The sequence below is a fragment of the Antedon mediterranea genome, chromosome 9 (assembly GCF_964355755.1).
Source record: "Antedon mediterranea chromosome 9, ecAntMedi1.1, whole genome shotgun sequence".
In the NCBI taxonomy this organism is placed as follows: Eukaryota; Metazoa; Echinodermata; class Crinoidea; order Comatulida; family Antedonidae; genus Antedon; species Antedon mediterranea.
The window spans coordinates 6,808,647-6,836,209 of NC_092678.1; the positions used below are offsets into that span (position 1 = coordinate 6,808,647).

Here is a 27,563-nt window from a genome sequence, read left to right on the forward strand (position 1 = left end):
TATTCCCAGATGGTCTCCTATCCAAGCTCTAACCAGGCCAAACGTTGCTTAACTTTGGTGATCTGACAAGAACTGGTGTTTCAACGTGGTATAGGTCGTATAGTCTGTTATACAGTATTCAATTAGGGCATTGTATATCGCCCATGATTTAGGGCAACATAACGTGGTATAGGTCGTATGTAAAAGCAGGACAGTTGATTAAAACGGTACTAATGCCAATTTACTTTCAAATTTGTTTTCACTAGGAGACAAACCACACGTTTTACCTTTAACTTGATAGCAACAATTCTTGTTAGATCCAATTAGTTTGATTGTCACTATTCATTACCAGATCATTTACACAGCTACATGAGTTCCAAGTTTGTAATGTATATTTTTTTTTATCTTTTAAAAATTACAGACCCACGGCAGTTTTACTGAATATTAAAACAGCAAAAAATTATATATTAATAGTAGAAAAGATTTTTAATAAACATAAAATATCTATACATCAGTTTCTTTATTAAAACATTATAAATAAACTGTCTATATACAAGCAAAATATCAACATCCTGCCATGATTTAATTGATCGAAATAACGGCTAAAATTGTTTATAAACAACTGAAATTTTTATAAATTTTAAAATGTATCTCTAAACCTGCCAACATAAATTAATGTCATTTATTCAATACAAATTCTTTCTAGAAAAGTAGAAAAAGATCCGATTATGTTAGAAATAAATTTTATTCTGGTAAATCATCAACATCATTGATATGCCTTCCAACTTCCTGCCTTCTGGAAAGTACTGTAAATGTAAATCATTTGATTTGCAATGGCCTTCCGAAGATTTATACTAGTGCAACAGCTAGGTCTTTATTGTTGTTACTCCTTGTGCATTGGTTGAGTTATTTACAGCTATTTTTTCTTCCAGAGAAAGAAGTTACACCTAGCCTCTGGATTAGATTTATGGCCTTCTGGTCTGGCACAAACATAGAACTGTTTACCATAGTTAGGCCCAGCCTTTCTTACTGTTCTCATCACGCAATCCTCACTGTGTCCTTTGCACTTTGGAGGTGGCAGTGGCCCTGAAAATAACGTTTTCCACGAAGAAGTTAACTTAGGTTTTTCTTTCACACTGTCTGATTCTTCAACTGATGTACTACTACTTTGACTCGACGACTGTGAGCAGTCTTCTTTCCCTGCTGTTTCTGAACATTTGGAGAGCTGTGATCCTTCTAAGGAATCATTTTCCCGCTCTTTATCTAGATCATCTTTTCCTGTCATCAGTTCTTTATCAGGACTTAATCGATTGACTGTACTTGGCTTACTAAAAAAATTCAACAAATTCCCTTTGGTGTTATTAGATTTAAATTTCTTATTTTTATTACCATTTGGTGTTCCTGTCCTCTTAAGACCACTGACTGATTTATTGACTGATTTATTGTCTGATTTAAAAATTGGCGGAATTGTTGGTTTTTTGCTTGGCGATAGTTTTGTAAAAAAACTTGATAACTTTTGTTGTTTTCCGCTAAACTCCGGCATAAGTTTTGCACAAAGAGGTGGCAGTTTCTCAGACGGAACACATGTGCATTTGAGTTCCGCTGTAACTGGACAATGATCAGAACCTTCAACCTCTGGCATGATGTCACAACTGGAGACCTGTGTTTTCAGAAGCTCGACATCAGCAAATATAAAATCAATTCTTGTTCCATAATTTGTCTCCCTAGCACTTGTTAAAGTTCTCCAACATGTAAATGCATGCGTCCTTGTTGGGTGTAAGTAACGGAAGGTATCAACAAACAGCTTTTCTGATTGCTCGGTTATTGAGTCATTTTCATCATTATCACTATCTCCACCAATTGCCTGCTTCGTTTCATCTGTTGCAGTTTCATGTAGATCAACTAGGAAACGGTCCAGCCACTTTCTCCCGGGATGGCACATAAAGTATTCCTGTAAATTACAGGTATTAGTATCAGAATTAGTAAAGTTCAAACGCAATATAAAACCACTACCACTATTTCTAGGCAACTCTTATTTATTTTTATTTTATTAAATTGAAACCAACAGAGATAATTACCGTCACTAACAGGTTTGATACAAACAAAGCCCAGACTGTTTAAAGCACCTTGATTGGTCCAAACATTGATCAAGGGCTTCTCTCGTCCAGTGCCCACCTTGCAAGGCAATTATGTCTGAGGCAGATACTAGATGCAGGGGCTGCCATAAGAGTCAGCAATGAATGCTGATTTCAAATGCCTAACGAGACCCCAGCTCCAAATACAGCACCCGATATTCCCAGATGGTCTCCCATCCAAGCTCTAACCAGGCCCAACGTTGCTTAACTTTGGTGATCTGACGAGAACCGGTGTTTCAACATGGTAAATTGGTGTTGTGACACTAGCTGACCATTCTACTGTTTGAATCTACGTTTTTGAATTTATGGAGTTTATGGAGGCACAAGGTATTTTTGAGAAGCAAAAAAAAAAAATCCCAAAACAGTACAACAGGAATTTTGACAGCACAAGTCACAGATGAAAAGTGAGGGGGACAAATCCTTCCTAAATAGATTATACACACACTCAAGACTATCCACAATTAAAGAAACAAAATGACTGTTTTATTTTGTGTGTTTTTGTAATAGTAAATTAAAAATTGTACTTTTGTTAGTAGTTTAAGTGAACGCACCTTTATTTATAAAGATAGATATAAAAGCGTATGTTCAATAAATTATTATTATTATTACTTTTTTATTTTATCAAGAACATTATACATTGTTTGTTTACACAATTTGAATATTGTGTTTACTCAACCATACTATATACATTTTGATTGGAGGTGTCCTCATTTGGTCACCTTAATAAAGGAAATTAGGGTCCTTCTTGTTCAAGGAAAAAGGAGGAGAAAGAAGGATGCTTTAAGCTTTTTCCCTGTACTAAATCACCCAAGTTTTGTATAATGTTTCTGGCGTTTTTTTTTCTAAGCGCGAGCGTGTAGGCTTAAATTAAGTCATAGGATATTTTATCATTTTTTAAAAGATATTAATTGATATTGATTGACTTGTGATTGAGAATGAAATTCACTAAAGCTCTGTCTACACTATCAAATTTTATGTGAAAAAATCATGATATCATATTACTATCATATTTGGGTATATCAATACTATTACTATATTTGGGTATTACCCAAATATAGTAATACAGGTATTTATATCACTACCATATTTGGGTATATTGACTACCACCATATGGGCACATCATACTTAATTTGTCCAACTAGTTTAATAGTGTATGACAGAGCTTAAGAAAAAAAAATGGTAGCATACCTCATCTTGTGGGTCACAATGATCAATGGGGCGATGGCAAGAGTTGATATCGCCAACAATTACAACATGCCTGTAAAAAAAAAGAATAAATTTAGCATGTTTGAGAGACACATGCATTTAATATGCAAATGCAATCATTTGTTGCACACTGTGTGAACATAGAATTGCTAAGAACTATTGCTAACCTGCAGTGTAGCGCTTATATAGAAAGCATGCTCAAAATAAAATAGAAAAGTTTTCATCCTAGAACTATTAGGATAACGTAACCAGTTTTATGTTGCCTAAACTGTATTGTGCCCAAATATGGTGGTGTATGCTTAAATATGGTAGTGATATGGCATCATCATGTCCATATATGGGCACATCACATTGTTTTGTCACATAAAGTTTGATAGTGTAGACAGAGCCTATAGTCCCTCGATTTGATTGTTCTTATTTATATGTATTGATCATCATTTGATTGGTTAAAAGACAGCATAATTAATGGTTATCCTCGAGTTCTAGAATTAAAAACTAATTTCTTTTGTTTTATGTACGATTGTATGTTTAATTACTTATTGTTACATCATCTTCCTAGTATAAATGGACACAACATGCACTGTATATACACGTACCGTCCAGCTTTGACCAGTGCTTCAGCCCTGTTCTGCAATAGTTGGTAGAATTTCAGTTTATAGGCCTGTCTTACATCATTATCTGCAGCCGCTCTAGGACAATAGACACAGATGACCACTACTTCTTTCAAATGTCCATCTATGCATCTATCAAGTTAAATAGAATACTGTATTTAAGAATATAAAAAGTGCAAGGATTTCCAAAAAGAGGAAGGCACAGCAGGTACATTTATTTACAACAGAAATGTATAGTCTTGAAAGGGGATATTTTATCAACATCATCAGTGTACCCCTACTAAGGGGACACTTTCAGGACCTAAGAAATTATCCCCTTAATAGAGGTTCCTCTTTATAGGGGTTACTATAGTTGAAGTACTAAAACATATATTTCCTCTTATGTCCCTTTAATAGGGGTGTTCCTTGAATAGGATGCAAGGATGTAAGCTGCAGTGCAAGCGAATTGACCAATCACAAGCAACAGTTAGAATAATCTATCACTTTTGATTGGTCAATGCACATATTGGGAACCAAGCTACTGTAATAACAATACTAATGAAAATGGTACAGTATACTTACATTTTATGTAGGGTCATGACTGATCTCCCCTCAGAATCCAATGAAACAAGATCTTCGTCAGAGAATCCATTTGTGTTACTATAACATCCAATGCTCCCCTGACCTAGGGATGACGTAAGAGCACCTGACAGCCCTTCCTCAGCAGAGACCGGTATGAAACCATCCTTGCAATAAATGGCAACACCTGTTAAAAACAATGTTAAATCAGCAACTAAGGCCAAAGAAATATATATTTGTGGTTCTCATCAGATTGAATTTGAGTTTCACCCAGAAGTTCAAACAATGTTAGACATTTAAGTTATGTACAGTACCTGAGTAGCCACTCCTCTTTTTTGAGAAACTGAAGAAACTCTTGTAACCTTCAACATTGGCAATTGGTTCATCAAGAAGATCTCCTAATGAAAAGAAAAAAAAGTTATCAATAATTAAAATATTGGTCAGTGGAATGCAAATGATTCTACTCATCACATGCATAATGTATTGAGGTGTTCGTAGCAGCAGTAGATGTTACCAGTCCATCATCTCTCATACAAATATGTTTCGAAATTTCTTTTATCCAGCTGTCATTCGGACACTTGTCAATGTCAGTATATTGTATGAGACACTTGAGAGTGATGCGACACTTTGTAATTGTTTTTGTTAGTTTTTGATTTATCTGTTTTTGTATATATAAGAGCAAAAATATTTTCTATGTACATTTTATATGCAAATGACAATAAATGGAAGTAATTTTCCACTGATGAATGAATGGATTGATTAATTAAAAATTGATCACACATTTGACTGAATTAGTTGGTTGGAGAGTGATTTTGTAGGTTCGATTATAATCTCGGACAATTTTTGTTCTTATGTCTTTTACTTTGTAATAGTCACGACACCATCATCTTTACTAGTCTTACCATTAGGGGATATTTTGAGGTTCATGGGAAGGGGGCCCGATCTTCTAAATAGCGAATGCAATTACTACTACTGTTCCGCTGACCACCCACAGCATAAATGAAATTATCCTAGCAGTAGGCCTTCCCAGGCTTGCCATGATTGAGTAATTTTATTCTAGTCTACTAGCATAGCTAGTAGTAGGCCTAGCCCTAGGCTAATTAGGCCTAGGCCTAGATACGGCAAGATCAGATAGATAGTAGTAGTAGTAGTAGTAGAGTAGGCCTAGCCTAGTTAGTAGTAGGCCTATCTATTATTATTCTTAGGCCTACTACTAGGCTCATTACTAGGCTATATTAATAAATTTAGTACAGTATGCTTAAAAGAAATCAATACAAACACGTGAAACCTAGAGAGATGAGAGTTCTTAGATCTAGGCATAGCCTAGCCCTATTATACCAGTTAGGCCTAGTTGGGCGATGCGTGAACACGGCCACTTTCCAGTGGCGACGAACACGTTACACACCATGATCCTGCCATTCTACCAGGCGTAGCTAAATTATAGGACAAACTTACTTGTTATTTTTGTCTCCTGCAGACAGATAATGTCAGCATTAAGCGAATCGAATAGTTGTTTCAGAGGTATTTTCATTGCACGAATACCGTTGACATTCCATGTTAAAATTCGCATGTTTTTAGGTGAAACTTTTGAATTCCCAGGGACTTTTTTTTCAATGTTTTTTCCACTAGGATTTTCCAGGCGGTCAGTCGCGTCAACACTATGGTAAAACGCGTCACCTAAACACGAACATGACGTAAACTTTGAAAGCGTATGTTTCTTGTACAGTACTTTAAAAATCTATTTATATTATTATTATTATAAGATATTTTACTTATGTTTTACCTACATGAAAATCCTAAGTATATTATTATAATAACTATAATATTAATTGACAATCTGGAAAAAGAAAACACCCAAGAAATACTGTACTGGCGTTGAAGAATGCACTGGCTACAACTGGACAGAGCTGGATGGAGTCTAGACAGAATCGTCCATCAGATTTTAAATCTGACTAAAATTAAGGATTTAGGCGTGTCAAAGTTAATATAACTTTTTTTGCTAAAGCAAGTTCTAAAAATCTGGGCCGTACCAGCCAGTACAGTTGGGAAAGTTTCAATTTCAACTCGACCACATCTTCAAGGAGGTCTTTGTCAACCGTAGATTGGTGGCCCGCACAAAGATTATTCCCTTTTCTTGCAACTGCACCACTTTATTTCTCTAGCTACGGCATTGTAAGTCCGGCCCCATGAGGGAAAATGAAACGGCTATGAGCGCCATTGGCTAAAATCGGGGCCGCGGAGCAGTACACCCCCGAGGAAAAAACGGGCATTAAAATATGTTGAGAAGAGGCTAAAAAACCTCTGCGTTACGCCACTATCTACTTCCAAAATAATTAGAAAAAATTGAGCTACTCAAACAGCAGTGAAACAACAAGTATATGTTTTTACAGTTGGACACTTTATTATAAAACATGTGCCGTGGTAAATTAATGAACTTCTCGTTTTTTAACAACAAATATTTTCATCTTTGTGAAACAATAATTATGGTATGATTATAATATATTTGTACATAATGAAATTCTTTGCATAAGATTGAGTTGTTGATCCTTACATGGATCTAAATATTACAGTGTTTTCTACCCACAAAACCTTTCCCATCGACAATAAATTCAAATATAAAATCGAAAAAAAAGAACAAATTTAGTCTCTTTTGGGCTAAAAAATGTTGTTAAAAAGTTAAAAGTATTAAAAACATCCATTTAATAGTGTAATAAGTTCCCAGAGACAATAACATTTTAAGCATTATTTTTTAAATAACATTTTTTTAATAACAATATTGGATGAAAAAAGTATAGAATTAAACAAATGTCTAGAATTATGGACGAACGCTTGCTCAATGATGCGTGAAAATAAATAGTTTTTGAGTTCAAGGAGCAGCATTGGTTGGTCTAATTATTTTTGGCTAAAGGTCAACAGTTGTAACAATCTACGTATTGCAACCGGATGTTTTGCGAATGAGCGAATGAATTGTCCGTCCTTGTTGCGCAATCATCTCTTATAATTCATCTTTTTTTTCTGCTTTTTCTGTTTCCTCCTGTTGAAATAAAAAATCAACATAAATTAATAATACGCAAGGAAGTGTGTTGTAACAAATATTTACATGATTGATTTGTACAACAATGTATGAAAATTGTATAACAAATTAACAAATCTCGTAGAAAGAGATGCTTTTTTGACCCAATGCCCCTGGTTTAGGAACCTTAAGTGGCTGGACATATTTTAATGCCTGTTTTTATATCTGAACCCTGCTCAGTGCACCCCCCCCCCCCCTTCATTCAATATACATATGTGTATATCTTACCTTTTCTTGAACTGGTTCCTGCGTTGGTTCGGCCTCCTCCTCATCTTCTGCTTCATCATCATCATTGTCATTATCATCGTCACCAGCCTCATCCTCATCCTCTTCCTCCTCTTCCCATTCTTCAGGCTGAAAATAGAGATGGATTCAAAATAAGATCTTATAAAACACTTTATTTAATTAGAAATTCTCATCAAAATTTTGCATGCAAGAATTGCATCCATGCACTAAGTTCATTAAACATAAAAGTCAGAAAACAACAACAAAAATCATGACCGTTAAAAAGGAAATTTATTTTTTATACAAAAACATTGGACAATAAGACATAACCAATATGATGATTAGGAAGGAAAGAAGAAATTAGAAGAAATGGAATTTTAATCTTAATTTCATTTTTCTTTTTCATAGATGAACTTTGTCCTTTGGGCTGAGCATTACTAAATTAACATATAATTTCAATCTAGTTTATAATTTAACCTTTTTTTTGCATTTAGTTAACAAGGAAGTAGAGGATCTAATAAAATTTGGAGAAATTGCACCTTTTCTTAAATTTGAATATCGTCAACAATGGAGAGTTGAAAGGTCAATAATAGGTCAAATACGAAAATCAACCAACCTTTGCGTCTGGGTCAATGTTCATGCTCATTTTCAACATTTTCTCGATTCGACCAGCAAAGGCTGCTGGGTCTTCTAGAGCGTATCCAGATCGAAGGACGGCAGTCTCAAACATAACATTGGCAAGGTCTATAGCCGTGGCATCCTCTGCATCAGACTCTACTCTTTGGAGAAGTTCTTTAACTAAAGGATGTTTTGGGTTAATTTCAAGAGTTTTCTTCTGTCCTTTGTAGAATCTACATAAAACATAAGCAAAAGGTAAAAAAATTATACTCGACAACAGATACTTGCATCAGTCGTTTTGATTGGCCGAAACATTACAAGTCTTTGTGTAAAGTGCCAATCGTCTAAACTGCATGAATAGATGTTACACATACAAGTCCTTTTTGTGTAAATGCCACTAAACATTTGTTTACAACAGGGGTGAAAATGGGTTTAATACAGGGGAAGAAATGAACCAAGCCCCAGAGTAACCCTACCCTTCTAATGATAATCCTTGGTGGTTTCAAAGTACCATGTGTGTATACTGGACCAGAACTATGGTTGAGTGACTTGTTGCCCATTGGCAATTTAAGCTAGTGTGAAAATCCATGGTTCTGTGGTAGAAAGGAAGAGTCTTCTCAGATAAGGAATATAAACCATAGGTCCAGTTACACATCTAGCTCATGTGAACTTGTACATCTTTAACCGGTTGCCCCCGTCATTCTTTAACTGAAGAGGTCACCAAGAATAAAGAAATAATAAAAATAATGCAATACTGTAACATACCCTGTGTTTGAGTCTTTAGCCTGTGCATAGGCTTGTGCTGTCATGATACGTTCCATATTTCCAGACCATCCGTACGAACTGGCGACCAAAGCACATGGTGAATCGGTAAGACGTTGCGATACCTTGGCATCCTTGATCTAATGAAAAAAAAACATTTATAACATTACTACAGCTCAACATATAAAACGGAGGCTTGCTTGCACCACATTTTATCGATTTCAAACTAACAAAATAACATTATAAATGCGAAGAAATTTAAACTAACATTATAAATGCGAAGAAATTTAAACATCACATGCAAACAATTAAGAGATCCTAGGTGTGCACAGGTGTCTTGTGAAGGACAGCGCCACCAGCTAGGCTCGGATAAAAGTAACAGGGCCAGGCTAGGTATACATCTGATGTCATATTTGTGTAAAATGAAATCAGTAATATTTCTATTGTTTGACCTTTATATAGCTATTACCAAACTTCAGCAAAAAGTTTCAAAGTGTTAAGAAATCTTGAAGACTACAAATGGGTGTGTTCGTTTTCTCTCAATAGTTTATTTTAATAAGAGGAATTTTTCCAAAATTTGGTCGATTTGACACTTAAAACATACCTTATCTTGAAGAGCACTTTCTTTCAGCCACTCTGTGAGTGGTTCAAATTCCTTCTCCAATTCCTCACGTTTCTCTTTCTGTTTATCAGATTCATCGCCCATCTTTAATCCTTCTTTTGCAACGTTCTGGAATTTCTTTCCTTCAAACTCTGGTAGAGACTGAATGCAGTACTCATCAACTGGCTCTGTCAAGTACAAGACCTCGTAACCCTTCTTGAGGAGTCTCTCAACAAATGGTGATGTTTCAACCTGAAAGGAAGTACAAAGCGTTTTACAGATAACTATCACTCTCAGACTTTCTGAAAAACAGAAACTCTTCCAATACCAGACATCTCTTGAGCTTCAAAATGTCTCAAAATCTGTTTTGATCATTAAATACACATTCCGAAAACCAGACTTTCCATAAAACCATACATATTAGTTATTATCTATATTCCAGTAAGGGATTTTGACTAGCATCAGAAGTATGAGACACCTCTGTGCTATATTGTTTGTATCCATAGGCTACTCTCATCCTTCGGACAGGACATAAAGCTGTTGGTTCTGTACACATACAATTACATACTATTTGAATAGTGAATGAATCGAACCAATCACTGAACATCACCATATATCTAGCTTTGTGGTTAAAGATGTTGGCTACCAATCCCAGTGTCTTGGTTAAAATTCTTTCGGATGTCAGGATTTTTTTCTCATGACAAAAATAAATTGACTCCGAAAGAGTTTGTTTATATAGAGAATGTTTTATTTGTTTTGTGACCTGGAATGTCAACTTTAAGAAAAAAAAACTAAAATAAATATTACCTCTTTTCGTCCAGTTCCAGCCATGAAATAAATATGTTCTTGTTTTTCCTTCATTCTCTCAATGTACTCTGGCAGGCTGGTGACCTCGGTGTCAGAATTAGAGGAGCTGAATCGTACCAACTTAGCTAGACGAGATCGGTTGCTGTTATCTTCAATTATTCCAAGCTTGATGTTGGTTCCATATTCTTTCCAGAATTCATTTTTAAATTTATCGGCGTCCATCTTTTTGATCATGTCCAATGTCTGTACATAAATCATAACATTTATTTATTATTCAGAATCTAAAAACAAACACAATAGACAGTGCATTGCTGAACTATAATAATGAAATTAATAATGAATATTATAAAGAGGACAACAAAAACTACTAGGATAAAAATGAGAAAAAAAGAGAATGACACAAAAAGAAAACTTCTGTAAGTCTATGCACATTCTGGCCAATAATCGCTCTGATTAGACAGGTCTCTTTCACAAGATGTACAATGTTCGGGATGAATGTTTTTATGAGTTAAAAGATCAACTGTTCTATTCAACAAGTTGGAGACGAGTATTGCGACTACAAATAACTGCATCTCGTTGACCGATTAATTAATTTACCTTTCTGACCAATTTCTTCTTGATAACCTTAAGAAGTTTGTGCTGTTGAAGAGTTTCTCGAGAAACATTCAATGGAAGGTCATCGGAATCAACAACACCGTTGACGAAATTGAGGTATTTTGGCATCATGCTCTCAAAGTCATCAGTGATGAAAACACGTCGGACATACATCTGAAGAAAGAGGTAACAAGTAATAATAAAATTAAGATAAACAGTCATTTTAGGTTGAAATTGAAATGATTCATCATACGGTATTAGACCCTCTAAGCATTTTTTCATAATTGGGTGGTTTATTACCCTCATGAATAATTCAGAAATATATTTTCTTTGGCATTGCAATAAAACATTGACACCATTGTCAAAAATCGCATCTGAATATAAAGAGGATCACCTCAAAAGTTTAGAAATGATATTCGTATAGTTTCAAATCATAGTTGCGGTTTCAGGATTTTAAAATAAAATTCTAAAAATAGGAAAAATGAAGTGTTAAACTTAACCTACTGTATTTATGGAAATTTAGGATTGGGATTTTTCTAAAAATTCGACCTTTGTGACTTTTCGACTTAGGCAAGGAGTTGACTGTTTATAACTACGAACCTTAATGTGGTCAACCTTCTTTCCGTATTCCTGGAACATTCCTTGTGGAGCAGTCTTTGGGATGAAGAGGATGGACCTGAAGGTTACTTCTCCTTCCGCTGTGAAGTGGGTCTTTGATATCGGTTCATCAGAAGCCTTGGTGAAGCTCTTGTAGAAGTCATTGTATTCTTCATCCGTAACCTCTTTCGGGCTAAAATATAAATGTAACAATATAAATTTATATAAACATTGTTTCATGAAATTTAATTTTTATTTTATAAAACGTTCATTCAATTTTTGTAATTTCATGGCAAAGCTAGACAATCTTGCTATTAAAAAATACATAGTCTAATCAATCAAGGCAATCTAACAACATAATGCTGAGCTACGGAGATCAAAGGGTCTATCTGCGGATGCGACATGACCATTATTTACATAGTACATTATAGTATTTGTCACAGCCAAACATAAGATCAAAGGACTGTTAGAAGTTCCTATCTTGGCAAGGCAAGCTCAATGTCCTGTTAGATTGTCTTGGTATAATTGTATTCAATATTGTTTATTGCTGATAGCGCATAAAAGCGTGGTTGCACAATGCATGATGGGAAGGAGTTGGGGGAAAACAAGATTATTTCCCTAATTTCTTTCAATCATGTGTCGCACAAAGTTTTTATCGATAGATAACAGCTAAACATAACAATTCTTGATGTGAAACAAGCCGATTGTGTCAATTAGACAGCAGGAAAGCCAGAATATATTTGATGGTCGTACCTTCTGGTCCAGATGGGTTTACTCTCGTTCATCAACTTCCAATCCCACGTTGTCTTTTCAACCGATTTGGTCTTTGGTTTCTTCTCTTCTTCGTCTTCAGTCTCTACTTCAGCTTCTACAAAACAAACAATTTGAAAAGTTTAATTATAATAGACACAGATTTAGATTAGAAAATACAGAAACAAAAAATATACTTAATACCAGTATATACAGATTTCCTCATCTTTATCGTTTCAAATTAATTAATTAAATTTCAGTATATCACCGGGCGGTTTAGAATTAATGTTCTTTGCCTCTTGTGTTTATATATATAAAAGTATCTCTTCGGAGATCCCGCCTCGTGAATAAAAATACTGAAAGATGAGGGTGTATCAATTTGATCTCTGTTGCGCGTGCGTACAACTGAGGACTAGTGCTGTTCCGCCGTACCACGCCGAGAATGTTAAAGAGTCGTTATCCAATCGAGTTCGAACAATACCATGAAAGCCCCAGTGGTCTAATGGTTAGGACATCTGCATATCAAGCAGGCGGTCCGAGTTCGAGTCTCGGTTGGGGCGACTTTTTCTCATTCTCACAGATTTCCTCATCTTTATCGTTTCAAATTAATTAATTAAATTTCAGTATATCACCGGGCGGTTTAGAATTAATGTTCTTTGCCTCTTGTGTGTATATATATATATATATATATATATATATATACACATTTGACCAACAAGGAAGGAAATAAACATTAAAAAAAATGTTACCTTCATCTTCCTTTTCTTCGTCTTTCTTCTCTTCATCAGCTGGTGGCGCTTCTTCCTCCTCATCCTCAATTGGTTCCTCAACCGTTTCAGTCTGTAGTAAAATAATTATATTATGTTTTTAATAATTTGAAAATTCAATTTTTTTATCGACACAGTTGATCATGCCCCTAGTTCTCTGTGCCTATAAATAAGAGAATATTAGCAAATAATTTTTAAATTTCAACTTTATTAATAAAAAAATAAAATTTAGATTTAGGGACCGTCTTAAAAATTCATTGGACAATGTAATTTTAGAAAAATATACCTTGCTTGCCCACAGGTAGATGGGGAAGTTGATAAACTGACTGTATTTCTTGACAAGCTTCTCAATAGTGTCAGGCTCTAGGTAATCATAAGCTTCTTCCTTCAAGTGCAAGCTGAAAATATTAAATAAAACAATATTAATATATTTATAATGATACAGCAAGGAATATAGCAATGATCCCTTCTTGAGGGACAAATAGAAGATAAAAGAAGAAGAGGCAGATTTCGTAGGAAATGGATTGATGACAAAAAAGAATAGATCAACACCAACAGTGTGTGAAGCAGGCATTGGATAGAGACGGCCGATTTGATTGAATTATACCAGTGTATGCATTTGATTGGTTGATTTCGTATCACATGCTGTTCATTATTTAGTTTCAAATTAAGAGAAATTCTTAAATATTTATTTAAGTGGAAAAACTTAAATAAAGTTAAATTTAATTAATACCGTACCTGATTGTGGTTCCACGTTTGAGTGTATCGCCACGTGGATCTTCAGTTACGGAGAATTCACTCGAGTTGGATTCCCAGATGTATTGTTTATCGTCATTGTGTTTAGACGTCACAACTACTGTATCGGCAACTGTAATATTAAAGGACGAAAATTTTGTTACTACTGTTGTGTCGATAACAAGGCTATATAATAAGGATGAGGCTATCGGCATGGTCAAAGCTATATAATAATTTAAAGTTTTATAGGAACAACGGCACAGTGAATATATACGCTATATGCATGGTCAATCGTGATAATAGAGAATATTGGATTACATGCATGTTGCCGACTTTTATTATGCAACACCAATGTTTAGTGGGAAATTGACCATAAAGGCCTATTTATACAAACAAGCAGTATGATCCTGGATAGATATATATTCTATGTGGTTTTCTGTGTAAATTGATCATTATGCAAATCTGAACTGGCCAATCAGCATTGTCTTATTTTCTTGGGGGCAATTATACAAAAAAAAAATATTTTCTCTGTTTTTATTATATTGAATCTGTGGTAATGTTGGGAGACTTGTTGGGCAAGCCTTCTAGTGTTGGCCCCAGTTATAAACTGAATAAATTACTAATATATGAATGCTACCAGTAAAATGCTGGTATTTCATTTGTTTACTTAACTAAAATAATACTAGCAAACATTATACTGGAGTAAACCAGTTTACATTTTGTTATTATAAATAATGATTGGATATTGAAACTGAACAACACTTACCCAAGAAAGAGGAATAAAATCCAACACCAAACTGACCAATCAAATCACTTGCTTCGCCCTCACCGCCTTTCTGTAATAGAAAATTTCAGAACAGGGAATATTGAATGAAAGTTGAGAATTTTAGGCTTAAATAGATGATAAACCTATGATTAATATGTTGCAATAAAACAAGGGGGGTTAGGGGGAGGGAAGGTTAGTGGGAGGGAGGGTTGGTTAGGGTTAGACAAGTTTTAAAAGTATTGTTTGAATGTTTGCATGGCGAATAAACACTAATAAAGTTTGGTTTATGGTACACCATGAGTTTCCAAAAGTATGGTTGAGAATGGTTAATTTTTTATTCTACAACCAAGTTTTCCCTAAGAGCGTTACTCCAAAGAATCGATTGTCGAGAAAATATTCTCAATTTTACTTTATTTTATTTTTGGACACAAAAACCTTACTTCATTAGTATCAAGTTTGATAGTGTAGACAGAGCTTTATAATTTGTTATATTGAGAAAATGCATACTTACAGATAATTTGTCAAAGAATTCGCTTGTTCCCGATTTGGCAATTGTACCCAGATTCTTAACCAAATCATCTTTAGTCATTCCAATACCAGTGTCAGTTACATGTAGCATGTGATTGTCCTTATCAGCCTAAAAGTACACAAACAAATTAATTAACTTGTCTCTTATTGGAGCACCATATTTTATCTACTCCTTTCAGAAACACAATGGGAATGGTGTGACCATCCTGGTTGTATTTCGAATACTCTATTGGTTGTGTGAAAATTTAGTATGTAGGTCAAATTTAGGTCCAGGTCACAGTAAACCCTCATTAAGGATATTGAAGAACATATATATTACCATTTATTACACGAGAAAGAGGAGTTTCTCCTGGGATTGGCCATGGTGTTAAATTCATATATTACCCTCATTCATTATATGGAAAAGTGTCCCTTTAATAGGGATTCTCAAAGCAGGAGGATTCTACTGTAATTTGCTTTTAGTATAAATATATTTTTTTCCCCAAGTGCAAGCTAATTGTATAATCCCACCCCCTTGTACGTGAAATTTGCCCGAATTTGGGAGGTGGGACTATACCCGGGGATTTCCCGCTGCATGAACTGAAAATGACGATATTTCTTCTAGCTACGATTTAGGCTATCTAAAAGCTATATTCCGATGTAGGCCTTTTTGGTGAGAAATTGACGTCGGCCTAGCTAGCTTCAGTAGGCCTAGGCCCACCTCTGGCCTAATGTTAAATTATACACTGAGACTTTGCATGGGGATATGCTTGCGTGCGAAGATAATTGTAAAGTCGGGGTGGGATTATACCCGAGGCGGGATTATACCCGAGGAACTATGGTAATTCAAATCTTACCTTAATTTTTATACTTAGTTCTTCGGTAGCGTCCAATGCCGTTTTATCGGTAAGCGACAGCAGACGGATCTTATCCAAGGCATCTGATGCATTGGAGATTAATTCCCTCAGGAAAATCTGCAAATTAAAATTAATTGACATATTAAAATTTGGTTTCCATTATTTTTGGTGCAGAGACAGATTCAAGATTATAAAAATGTATTTTTCCTCCGACGTCTAGTAAATGGTTTAGGATGTTCTACCACCAGAACTATAGTCAAGGAGAGCATTGAGCCTGTGCAGATTGTATGACTATAGGTACACTGCAGTCATCATCTACATTATAATAACAAAAATGTGATATCCATATATAAGTATGATGATGATGATATCACTACCATATTTGGGCATACCACTACCATATTTGGCTATATGACAATTGTCTTATGTCAGGATCCGGCAATAACTCACCTCCTTATTTTTATAAAGTGAATTGATAATAAGCTTCATCATACGATTAACTTCTGCTTGGAATTCATGTTTTTCCGCAGATTCACGCATCTGTTTAATTTCAGATACGCTAAGGCCATCCAATTTTATAGCCTCTTCCTCTCTGTAGAATATAAAAGATAACTTTAACACAATAATACTTTTACAAATTCTCCAGGAATTCACAAATTTAAGAACAATTATGATTTTTAACACGGTGTCCAGAAATCCCCACAAACTAAAAAGTATACAGTGGTGTAGGCTAATCTACATTTTAGAAAAAAAATTATGATTTTTAAATTAACATGGTGTCCGGAAATCCCCTGTAAATACTATGTTATTTTTGATGGTCACAACATTTTTACTATTTCTATAAGATGGCTTTCGTAGAACGAAAATTATGTATATTGATATATTAGCAAACCTTTGTACAACTTCATCATCTGTTTTGGAACCATCTCTACTACTACCAATGTCATCTTCAATGGTGGCATCACCCTCAGCCTCTTCGGCCATTGCACATCCTGAAGGAATTAAACAAATATTGGGTTGAATACAAAATATAATCCTGCCTAGGCCTAGTAAAATTCATTTATTATTATTACCAATAGCACAAATTGAATGTTCAGTTTGTCAGAGAGGTGAAAACATTTTTAAGTTAAAAAAAAAATTGAAATATAATATACAGGAAGAAAACATGATAATATTCGCAACAGGACCAATATATAATGAAAGATGCAAAACATTTTACATCACTTTGGAATATGGAAAACTTGTATATTGTTTTGCAATAACAATTACAATATAGGCCTAGGTTAGGCCTATGTTTCCTAGGACTTGGCTTGGCCTAATCAATGACTAAATAAAGATAATATACGCTACTATTATTATAGTATAATAACTATCAAGGCATAGAGGCCCTCCTAATCTAAGCCTAGATTATAAGAGGATCGAGCCTAATAATAAGGTAGGCTATTTAAATTAATACTAATATTAATATAGCCTAGGCCTTTTTAGTGCGTGTGGTGTGGCACACAATTTATTTGAGGAAATTAAACATTGAGAAAAACCAACTTAACAATCCTATTAATTAAAAAGGAATTGTTTGTTTTGTCTGTTTCTCTTTAAAAGTCTTAACTTTTAGTCTAGGCCTAGAGCATTGTTTAATAATAGAAGAGTGTAGGCCCAGGCCTAGCTAGGTAGTTTAGCCTAGGCTAGGTAGGCTAGTTAGTATTAAACAATCATCCTCAACCATTCCAGCAAGCAGCACAGCCACACACAGCACATCATCATCACTGGCCTAGGGCCTAGCTAGGCTTCGTTTTTAGAGGCATAATATGTATAAAAATACAAATTGTACATACCTGTTAGCAATAAAAGGCCAAGAAGACCGAATATCCAAAACGTCTTGTTCATTTTTATGCTATTTTCTCCGACTACCAGTTCAAAAATGAAGTAAACACCGGCAAAGAACTACGAAGTGACACCGCCTCCGTTGTTGAGTTGTAAAGGTTTCGTCTCTCTCTCTTTAACGCCACACGTGGATTGTGACCAATCACGGAAGACCACGGAGGTTCTCAGCGACCAATGAAAAATGCACAAATCAACATTGCTCAAATGCTGAGCGTGGAGAATTGTGATTGGTCAGTAGTTATAAGGTCAGGGGTTATGCTGAATAAGCCTTGTCTTTTCAATTTGTCCTACCCTATATCCTGTTTTATTCAATGTAGGCCTATTAAATATTATTGATTTTTAACAAAAAGGATATTTTTATCGATTATGTTAAATTTAGTTTGTTTATTGATTGATACGTAATCGTTTGTTGCTTCATTAATACAGAGTACATATGATATATATTTTCTAATTTTCCGAGAAATCGAGACCTTATGACATTTTTTACTTAAATTCAGATTTTTTAAGAAAATAGAGTTATAATATGACGTCATTTAATTCTGTAACTTTACAATTTCTACCATAATGTTAGTTGCTACATTGAAACGTAGTCCTATAGGCCTAATAAATTACACCTAGATATTAGTATCAACGGCGGGCACCCTAATTAATTGCCACGGAGGTCTCAGTATAGGTTTTTAGAAGCCTTCTTAATTTACAGTACTATACTCTACACACTCCATTTATAACACAAGAAACAGACTACGGTACTGTATACTATTTGGCACGTAAAATAATTCGAATATTGATTACTAATAAAAAAAAACAGCATTTTTGTTATTTGTGTGCGTCTCTCTTTGAGTGATTGACGTAAATCGATAGTGTTAAGTCATAACAGAGGAATCTAACAACACGATCAAACAGACACCGCGCGCCGCGAAAGATAATGTACATAGTAAAGTACTGTCTTGATATTTGCTGCAGCCATACATAAGATCAAATGACTGTTACGAGTTCTTATCTTGGCAAGGCGAGCTCAGTGTCCTGTTTTTGATTGCCTTGGTAATGCACTCGACGCTCTCCGCTCCTTTAAAAAAATGGTGGTCAAAAGTTAGGACATCAAATTAAGCTCAGCCCAATTCATTTCTCCATGTTTAAGCCCTCCGCCACCCCCTAAAATCTTGGATTCGCCACTTCAAGTGAAAGAGTGTCCCCTTGTGGGTTTTCCTTAAATCATCTTTTATTTTTCAACAAAAGACTATTGAAAATACTTTAATTTTGTTCTCTTATATGATTTATGTAAACAGTATTATGATTACGCAATACAGAATCAAATGTCAAGGGATGGACTCATTGCCCTTTGTTCATCTTGTCTGACGTCAACATTTACTTACAAAAAAAAACCAAAAACAAAGACACAAAAAAATCCAAAAGACTCGTCCATGTGGTGACTTTAAATCCCACGACTCCCATAAAGGAATAAAATGCATTTTTAAACTTAGAAACAAAAGTACATAATTATCGCTTTAGTATTTCTCCTGAAGAATTAGAAAATGCTTTTAGGCGTTCAAGGAATGTTTTAAATATTAGTTAGAGTACAACTAATTGCAAATGAGCATGTTTAGTAAAATCAGGTCGGGTGTTCTGTGGCAACAAAATTAGAGTCTTAATTGATTCAAATTAAGCTATATGCGGAAGTTTAATATGATGGTAAAAATAGGAAAAGTGCGGGAGCAGGTTAAACAAAAATAGATACGGCAATTATGAATCTATTTGCAGATGTCTCGCTGTTAAAGTTCTGGTTTTATTAGAACTGCGACGCAAGGATTTAAAACGCAGCGCAAGCGAGTTAACCAAGTACGAATAAGGTACAAGTAAGAGTTTTGAATAATCACCCGCTTTTGATAGGTCAAATCACCTACCGATTTATGTTGTATATGAGTGCTTGCGTTGCGTTTCTAGTGGGCCGCAACGCAAGCTCCTCCAAGGAAACGAAGACCAATCAAAAGCGATGGATTATTCAAACTGTCGCTTGCAATATTGGCCAATTCACTTCCGTTGTGGCTTACCCCGGCCCTTTGAAACTAAGCATTAAATGTTAAATTCTGGAAATAGGTATTACATATTTATATTTTATCATTTTCGTCTCCTCCTTTTACGACGGAATTGGTATCTTTCTCTCTGTCACCCAGAACATTACCACAAAGCTGTTGTTCCATCGGAATAGCATCCAGACCCTGGTCACTTTATAAACAATTTTTGTCTGCGTCATCCCTTTCAAACGACTGACAGATTATCATTATTATTCACACCGCAGCCGTGTCTCCAAATAATCGCAAGAAATTCCATCGTATTTCAAGTGATCTCTTGTCAATTTCCCGTGACGGTTATTTTCTAACATTGACTGTAGATAATTTACACAATGGACGTTGATGAAGCGCAACATTTTTAAAACAGCGCCCTCTGTGTTTGGGTGTATTAAGAAAAATTATAGCACCCTCTATGATTTGATTACGCTTTTATAAAATGATTCTGATATTCGACACCTATTAAACTAGAGAGAACAAATACGAAATTCCTCTATTACAATAACCGGACGATAGTTACGTCTTTCGATTCAGAAATTATGAATATTCATTAGTTATACCTTATTGAATATGCATTAAGTGTGACGTAAGTTCAATACAAGTTAGAGGTTTGTATAATTATAAAAGTAATCAGTTCTACTTCATCAGGAGGGAAATACGTTGAATGATCCTTATTAATATAATACATTTTATTTTCAATTTTAGAGATTATAATTGATTTGATCGAGTAAGGCATGCAGGCAACGTAAGTAACAAGTATTACCAGTTTTTTGTTTTTGTTTTTTTTTTTATTCAGTATATTACATAGAGGCGCCTTACAAGATGGAACCACCTTAGCTTCAAGGGGCCTCAGATTAAAAAATACAACATTTTAAAACAAAAACCTACAGAAACATCAATCAAATATTCCCGAATTAACAAGAAATTGTTGTACATAATAAAATAATAAAGCATTTTCACAATTCGAAAGAAGATCGGAACCAAAAATAAAAATTTCACTTAAAAATGTAAAATTAAATGTTAAAGAAAAATCCTTGGCTAAGATATCCTCAATAATTGAGTTAGCGCTTACAAGTAGAATATCTCTTTGTGTATTATAATTAGGGCAGTAACATAAGAAATGAAGCGAATTCTCAACATTAAAGCCACAAGTACATTTTTGTTTTATTACCAGTTAGTGTATGGTATTCTACTGAGTTACAGCAACAGCAGCAGTTACATTGTTACTGCAATAACAGGCCTACATAATGGTTTTACTGCGTCAATGTAAAGTTTATGAGGCAATCTTAATGTTATGATACGGTTATGGAGACTGAGCAGATTTTTTCCGTTTTTCATTAAGCATACGAGAACTTAAGTCAACTAATAAAAAGAATGCTTGCACCAAAAGTTCCACGAAATCTATCCTGACGTGTATGTAAAAAAAAAAGCTAAAATGTGCAGGTTATATAAAGAGTATCTATATTTCTCCAGTATCATAGGAAAATTCCGTAATGTGTTTCATGTGACGATGACCTAATTACATGATACAGGCACCACAAGTTTTCTTATGACACTGGGAACATATATTCTTACATGTGGATACAGTAGGCTATAGATCTGCAAACTGTTGGGCAGTAGAAAAATATTGAGATAACATTTCACATCCACATTTATTTACTCATCCTTTATAAATATAGTTTCATAGCATAAATGATGGCAAGGATCCTGCATAGAGAAGTTTACACTTCTGTTTTCGCAGGACCCTATAAAACCAAGTTACGAAGAGCGCCCTCATGGAACAATCACGGTTCATCAAACAAGTGTTACAATGAAATTACAAGTAATAAACAAATATTTATATAAAAATAAATAACACTCGTGAAATTATTGTTTCACATAAAAATGTAATGTCTTTCAGATGTGCCACGCAGACGATACAGTAGCTGAATAATTAAAATGCTTTATTGTAGAAAAAAAAATGCATCGAGTAAAAATCACCGCGTAAAATTTGTTACGTGGATTAAGTTTTGTATAGCAGATTTTGATGATCGATATAGGTCATGTGACCTTTTTTTTCTAAGAAATTGGATGATTAGACAACACAATAAATTATCTTAAAATTTGATTTATGAACAAATGAAGAATAACCGCTCTCACGACAACGGAAAAAATCGTTTATGAAGAGAAATATAACATGATTGAGTGTTCCTTTCTCTCCGTATATATCTTTGCCATTTTTTGGACCGCACCGCATGTTGTGAGTGCCACCGATCTAAAGGTGAATGGGTCAACAAATAAAAAAATAAAAATTTCGTCGTTCTACTAAACGGTAAAAGTGATAATTTAATAGTACTATTGCACGTTTATTTTTTTTAAATGTTGTTCAGCGCGACTGTAGTGTCTGGTATTCGTTCGATCTTGTAAATATGGGGTGTGGCGTCACAACGGTTCTCTAAAGCGGCCAAAATCGGAGCCCAACTTTAATCAATCAATCATCGACATTTTTATTCCATAATAAAAATAAAAATATATACAAATACGATAAAAATAATATAATGGAATGGGATACAAAAAGAGCACAAGTACGTGCGTTAGACAATTAAGTACGTGCGTTAGACAATTAAGTACGTGCGTTAGACAATTAAGTACGTGCGTTAGACAATTAAGTACGTGCGTCAGACAATTATGTAACCATGAATAGAACAAACATTAGTACTACAAAAAAACGAACAAACCAAAATAGAAAAATGTGTTTTCTTAACTTAAATATTTTAAAGATGTAGGCCTATTGTCCCTATGAAAAAATAATTCTTAACAAATTTTTTGTTGAATATTCCATTTTAATGTAACATAATAGTTATCCACTTTGACAAAACATTGGATCGAAAAAAATGTATTTACCTGACAAAAATGTAATTTAAAGCAAAAAATGGTCAAATTGGCTGCCAGCCAATGGATTTTTGGTTGAATTTTACCATTTATTGTGTCATTTTATAAGTGAAAACATGATTTTTTTTCATTTTTTTTCCAATTGAAGCGATTAACTTGATTAAAACTACAAAATAACATATTCAAAGTTTGATTTAACGAATCTTCATTTTTTCATGTTTTTGGGGGACAATACATCTTTAAATACTCTGCGACATTAAAGGAGTCAGGATTGCCCACCCACAGAGCGGATTAATTAAATAAATTTAGAACAGAAAGCGCGTTAAAAAAATAATGTAATACATGTGCGCGCTGAATGTTCTATTTAACCCGGCTCGCCTTGTTATAATCTATTTTTAAAGTCATAAAAACATATTCTCCAGATTCCATCTATAAACATTCAAATGATTGCAATCAACATATCTTAACTTATCTTATCTCACCCTTTGGAAATACTTCTGTCTACTTTTTTCAGTGTTGTAACATCAAGAAGAAGTGTATAGGTTTATTTCAACTGCAGTTACCACAGAACTACATTTGTTACTGCAATGACATAACATAAATAATGTAATACATGTGTTGAATGTTTATTTAACCCGGCTCGCCTTGTTAATAATCTTTCAATTCATGAAACATATATTCACCAGATTCAAATTATAAACATTCAAATTATTGCAATCAACACATCTTAACTTATCTTATCTCGCCCTTTGGAAATACTTCTGTCTACTTTTTCCAGTGTTGTAACATCAAGAAGAAGTGTATAGGTTTTATTTTACTGCAGGTATCTAACAGGTACAGTTAACTACATTTGTTACTGCAATAAATACATGTGTTTAATGTTCTAATTTAACCTCAAGAAGTGTTACCGGCCGATTTTGTATTAGAAAGGGTAAGGATCTTCTTTGAGCATAGCGCCCTCAACCTTACCTATATTGGCAACTTTTCTACATATTTGGCATGATGCTGGCCATTCCACTCCTAAGTTTAGGACTCGTACATTCTACTACACTATCGACAACATACTAATACTATTCAGCATGTAATCGTATAGGAAAGATCATCCTTCTTACACTCTATTTAAACATTTTTGCCTAAGGCCATAATATAAAAGAAAGGAAGCCTTGACAATTGCGTCAAGAAACGAATGAAAACACTATTTAATGAAATATATATAATTTTTTCTCGGAAGAGCATTCAAAGCTAACAACATTATAGCCTAAAGGTATAATATTTGTATAATGTTGTGTGAATGGCCTTGAACCTGATGTCTTAAAACATGACGTCAATCATGTCTAGTCAAGAAACATTTTTTATTAAAACGAACGAGGTCCAATGCATGTTTTACCAAGGAAATCTAACAGGACATTGAGCTCGCCCTGACAAGATAGGAACTCGTAACAGTCCTTTGATCTTATGTCTGGCCGCGACAAATCAACAGTACTATCTTGTGTATGCCTATAATTCTCCGCGGCGCACGACGTATTGTGGGACGTGGGACTGATCGTATCGCAGGGCGCCACAGATACCCCTTTTGATGTCTGGCGCTAAGCATCCTGTTGTTATTAATGACAACTATTCAGCCGAGAAATCCATATTCAGGGGACACTTTGTTGGGCTTCGAAAGTGCCACACACAACATTTTGTGTCCAAAATGCTTTCAAAATTACGCCTCATATACTCCAATGTTTTACAAATTACTTGAAAAAACATTACCTTAGCGTTTCATTGCGTTCATGTGTAATGGAGCAATAATTAATGAAAGTTATCACTAAGAAAAGCTATTAACCTGTTTAATAAAAGCATTTGATTGAACACGTCATTTGAAAGAAATTAGGTCGAAAATTGCTACAGCAATGATTGTTATAGTTGTTTACACCTCCAGCCAAACGAAAAAGAATGACGCAAAAAAAAAAAACACATTAAAAAACGACTGTTACAAAGGTATGGTAATGTCAAATGCTATACAAAATAGTGTGCTTTCTCATTTTTGTTTCTTCGTCATGTGGTCGGTAGGCCTACCTACGTCGGATGGTCTCCAACGCACGAATTTTAAACGCCACACTACCTATCTATACTATATATGTTATTTATTCACGAGACTGATGTACAGTGTACAACTCGTTCAATCAACATTTATTGTTTTTACACAAGTTCGTAATATTACAAAAATCCAACTGCTTGAATATTTGATTTAAGTTTGTTTCATTAGAAGTTTATGAGGCAGACAGTGTGTATTATTAATCAAAAAAACAAAAAACAATAGTTAATTTGGAAAGTCTAGTCCCTAGCCCACAATACACCTAAACGGGTATCTAAACTAGGCCTTTAATGTTATGTTTTCTCCCGGTCCCAAGAGGCTTTGATATTTTCACAATCTGTGATCCTCCCTTGATGTTCATCCGTCAATTCTAAACAAAAAATTCAGATACATTAGAGCCTAAAACAGACAATATAAATCCGAAATTCTGTACTTAAATTAACAGGGCGTCATTGTAAAATTAATATAAATTTCCAATGAACCATTCCACTGTTTAAAATGTCGTCAATAATGCAAAACGTCAGAAAGGAATTAGCCAAAAGTATGGTTACGTATCATTACTGATAATAAATTTGTGATCAATATTGATCAATTGGTGGACCGATGATAAATACTTTATTTATACAGCGAATGGTTCCCAAGTGGTTTCGATAATATCATCGATTGATCTATATATTGGTGATCAATATTGATCAATTGGTCGATCGATGATAAATACCTTATTCATACAGCGAATGGTTCCCAAGTGGTTTCGATAATATCATCAATTGATCTATTGGTAATCAATATTGATCAATTGGTCGATCGATGATCAATACCTTATTTCTACAGCGAATGGTTCCCAAGTGGTTCCGATAATATCATCAATTGATCTATTGGTGATCAATATTGATCGATCCATATTTATATACACCAAATGGTTAGTAATGCTTGGTTCCCACTATTTAACGTAGATTACTAAAGTCAAGCTTGGTTCCACTAGAACGCAACACACGGACGTAACGCAACGTACGAGACTTGACCAATAACTGTCGCTTGTCATAGGTCAACAAGCTTGCGTTGCGTTTACGTCCTGGCGTTGCGTCCTAGTGGGAACCAAGCTTGACTTACGTAATCTACCTTAAATACGAAGTATCTCAATAATTGATTACATATTATTTAAACATTTATAAATTACCCACTTCTACACCCCACCCAAAGTAAGGGTCAAGGGGGGAATGTTGCCTTTGGTTAAACCCACAGGAGAAATAGGTAAGAACACAGCAAATCGATGCAGGTATGTTTTAGCAAGGTAATATATAGCTCGGTTCCCACTAGCGACGCAACGTGACCTACGCAACATAAGAATATGCCCTTCTATGCTTCCAGTGTTCTTTTGCCTTGCGTTTGTTACGTGAAATCAAACTTATTTGATTTCCCGTAGCGATTTGATTACGCAATACAACACTTTGCGCCGATACGTCGCTGCGTTACGTTGCGTTTTAGGCTTAAAACAACATGACGCTTAGCTTGGCCAGATCAAAAGTATAACCTCTAGTTTTGAAACGATCAGTCTCCGCCCTCTAAACGCTCGTTAAATTGCCTTGGTTTGTTCCGATTAGCAGATTTATGTCCGGGGTTTTGCCGTCGCGGCATTTTCTTTACAGCATCCTTTTGAATAGTTTAACTGCCTGTGACAACGTAATACATTGCATTGGTTGTAAACACGACGCTGATACAGGCTAATGCGATACATATTTTATTTCTACGCCTTTTAGACAAATTTAATTAGACAAGTTATTAAGTCTTCTAGAATTCAATAGAGAATTTTATACACAAGTACTCTTAGGTCAACACACAAAAGCGACCGCCACTATAACGCGCTGTAAAATACACTAAAAATAATTTGATAATTATATAAAAAACTTGAATAAAGTTATTATCTAACGATCAATACAATAACCAAGTCTTTTGAAATTTCAATAACCTTGTCAAAATGAGAAACACTTTCTCTTTATCTATTTTCCAATTTATTTTACGTTTTTATTCATCACAGTTTAAAATGTAATCAAGTCAACGAGGAAACAAAGGTAACCCATTAATACGAGAATTCTTTATATTCTTTTCTTGGTCCTTCTTCATCGATAATTACGTTGCGTCAAACTCATTAATTGTCACATTATTTTAATCATGGACAAATCTATTTCATTTGTTAAAATGATGTAAATTGTCATTATGTATAATAGCGTTTCACCACAAGCGAAATGAATTTTCAAGGTTTTATATATACAAAGATTCATATTATTGAATAGGTAGTGGTTACAGGGTTCAATCCTGAATGTAGTTCGGGTTAGTGAAATCCGCCTCCTCAACCACCCTCATCATTGGCCAGAAACCCCTAGGATGGACAGATTTCACTAACCTTACTATGCATGCCATCGTGATTCATCATACGGTTTCTCCATCCATGGACGGGTTACTAACTATTGAAGTGACGAAATAACAGATAATTCAACCTTACACAGATGTTAGTTGGTC

The 27,563-nt window shown here is 34.6% G+C and overlaps 2 protein-coding genes across 2 annotated transcripts; both read right to left on the reverse strand.

Moving 5' to 3' along the window:
* Window positions 1-587: 587 nt before the first annotated feature.
* On the reverse strand, window positions 588-6,081 carry LOC140058102 (DNA-(apurinic or apyrimidinic site) endonuclease 2-like). Its single transcript, XM_072103658.1, has 6 exons — window positions 5,945-6,081; window positions 4,804-4,887; window positions 4,493-4,676; window positions 3,917-4,063; window positions 3,303-3,372; window positions 588-1,930 (listed from the first exon to the last, which is right to left on the reverse strand). The coding sequence occupies exons 1-6, from the start codon at window positions 6,057-6,059 to the stop codon at window positions 896-898; spliced, it is 1,635 nt and encodes a 544-aa protein (XP_071959759.1). The 5' UTR covers window positions 6,060-6,081; the 3' UTR covers window positions 588-895.
* A 1,366-nt stretch (window positions 6,082-7,447) lies between these two features.
* On the reverse strand, window positions 7,448-18,121 carry LOC140058927 (endoplasmin-like). Its single transcript, XM_072104721.1, has 18 exons — window positions 17,981-18,121; window positions 17,041-17,140; window positions 16,599-16,740; window positions 16,149-16,265; window positions 15,296-15,421; window positions 14,785-14,854; window positions 14,022-14,151; window positions 13,570-13,681; window positions 13,266-13,356; window positions 12,520-12,634; window positions 11,770-11,959; window positions 11,173-11,343; window positions 10,576-10,818; window positions 9,772-10,020; window positions 9,171-9,307; window positions 8,404-8,638; window positions 7,791-7,916; window positions 7,448-7,523 (listed from the first exon to the last, which is right to left on the reverse strand). The coding sequence occupies exons 1-18, from the start codon at window positions 18,030-18,032 to the stop codon at window positions 7,485-7,487; spliced, it is 2,445 nt and encodes an 814-aa protein (XP_071960822.1). The 5' UTR covers window positions 18,033-18,121; the 3' UTR covers window positions 7,448-7,484.
* Window positions 18,122-27,563: the final 9,442 nt, after the last annotated feature.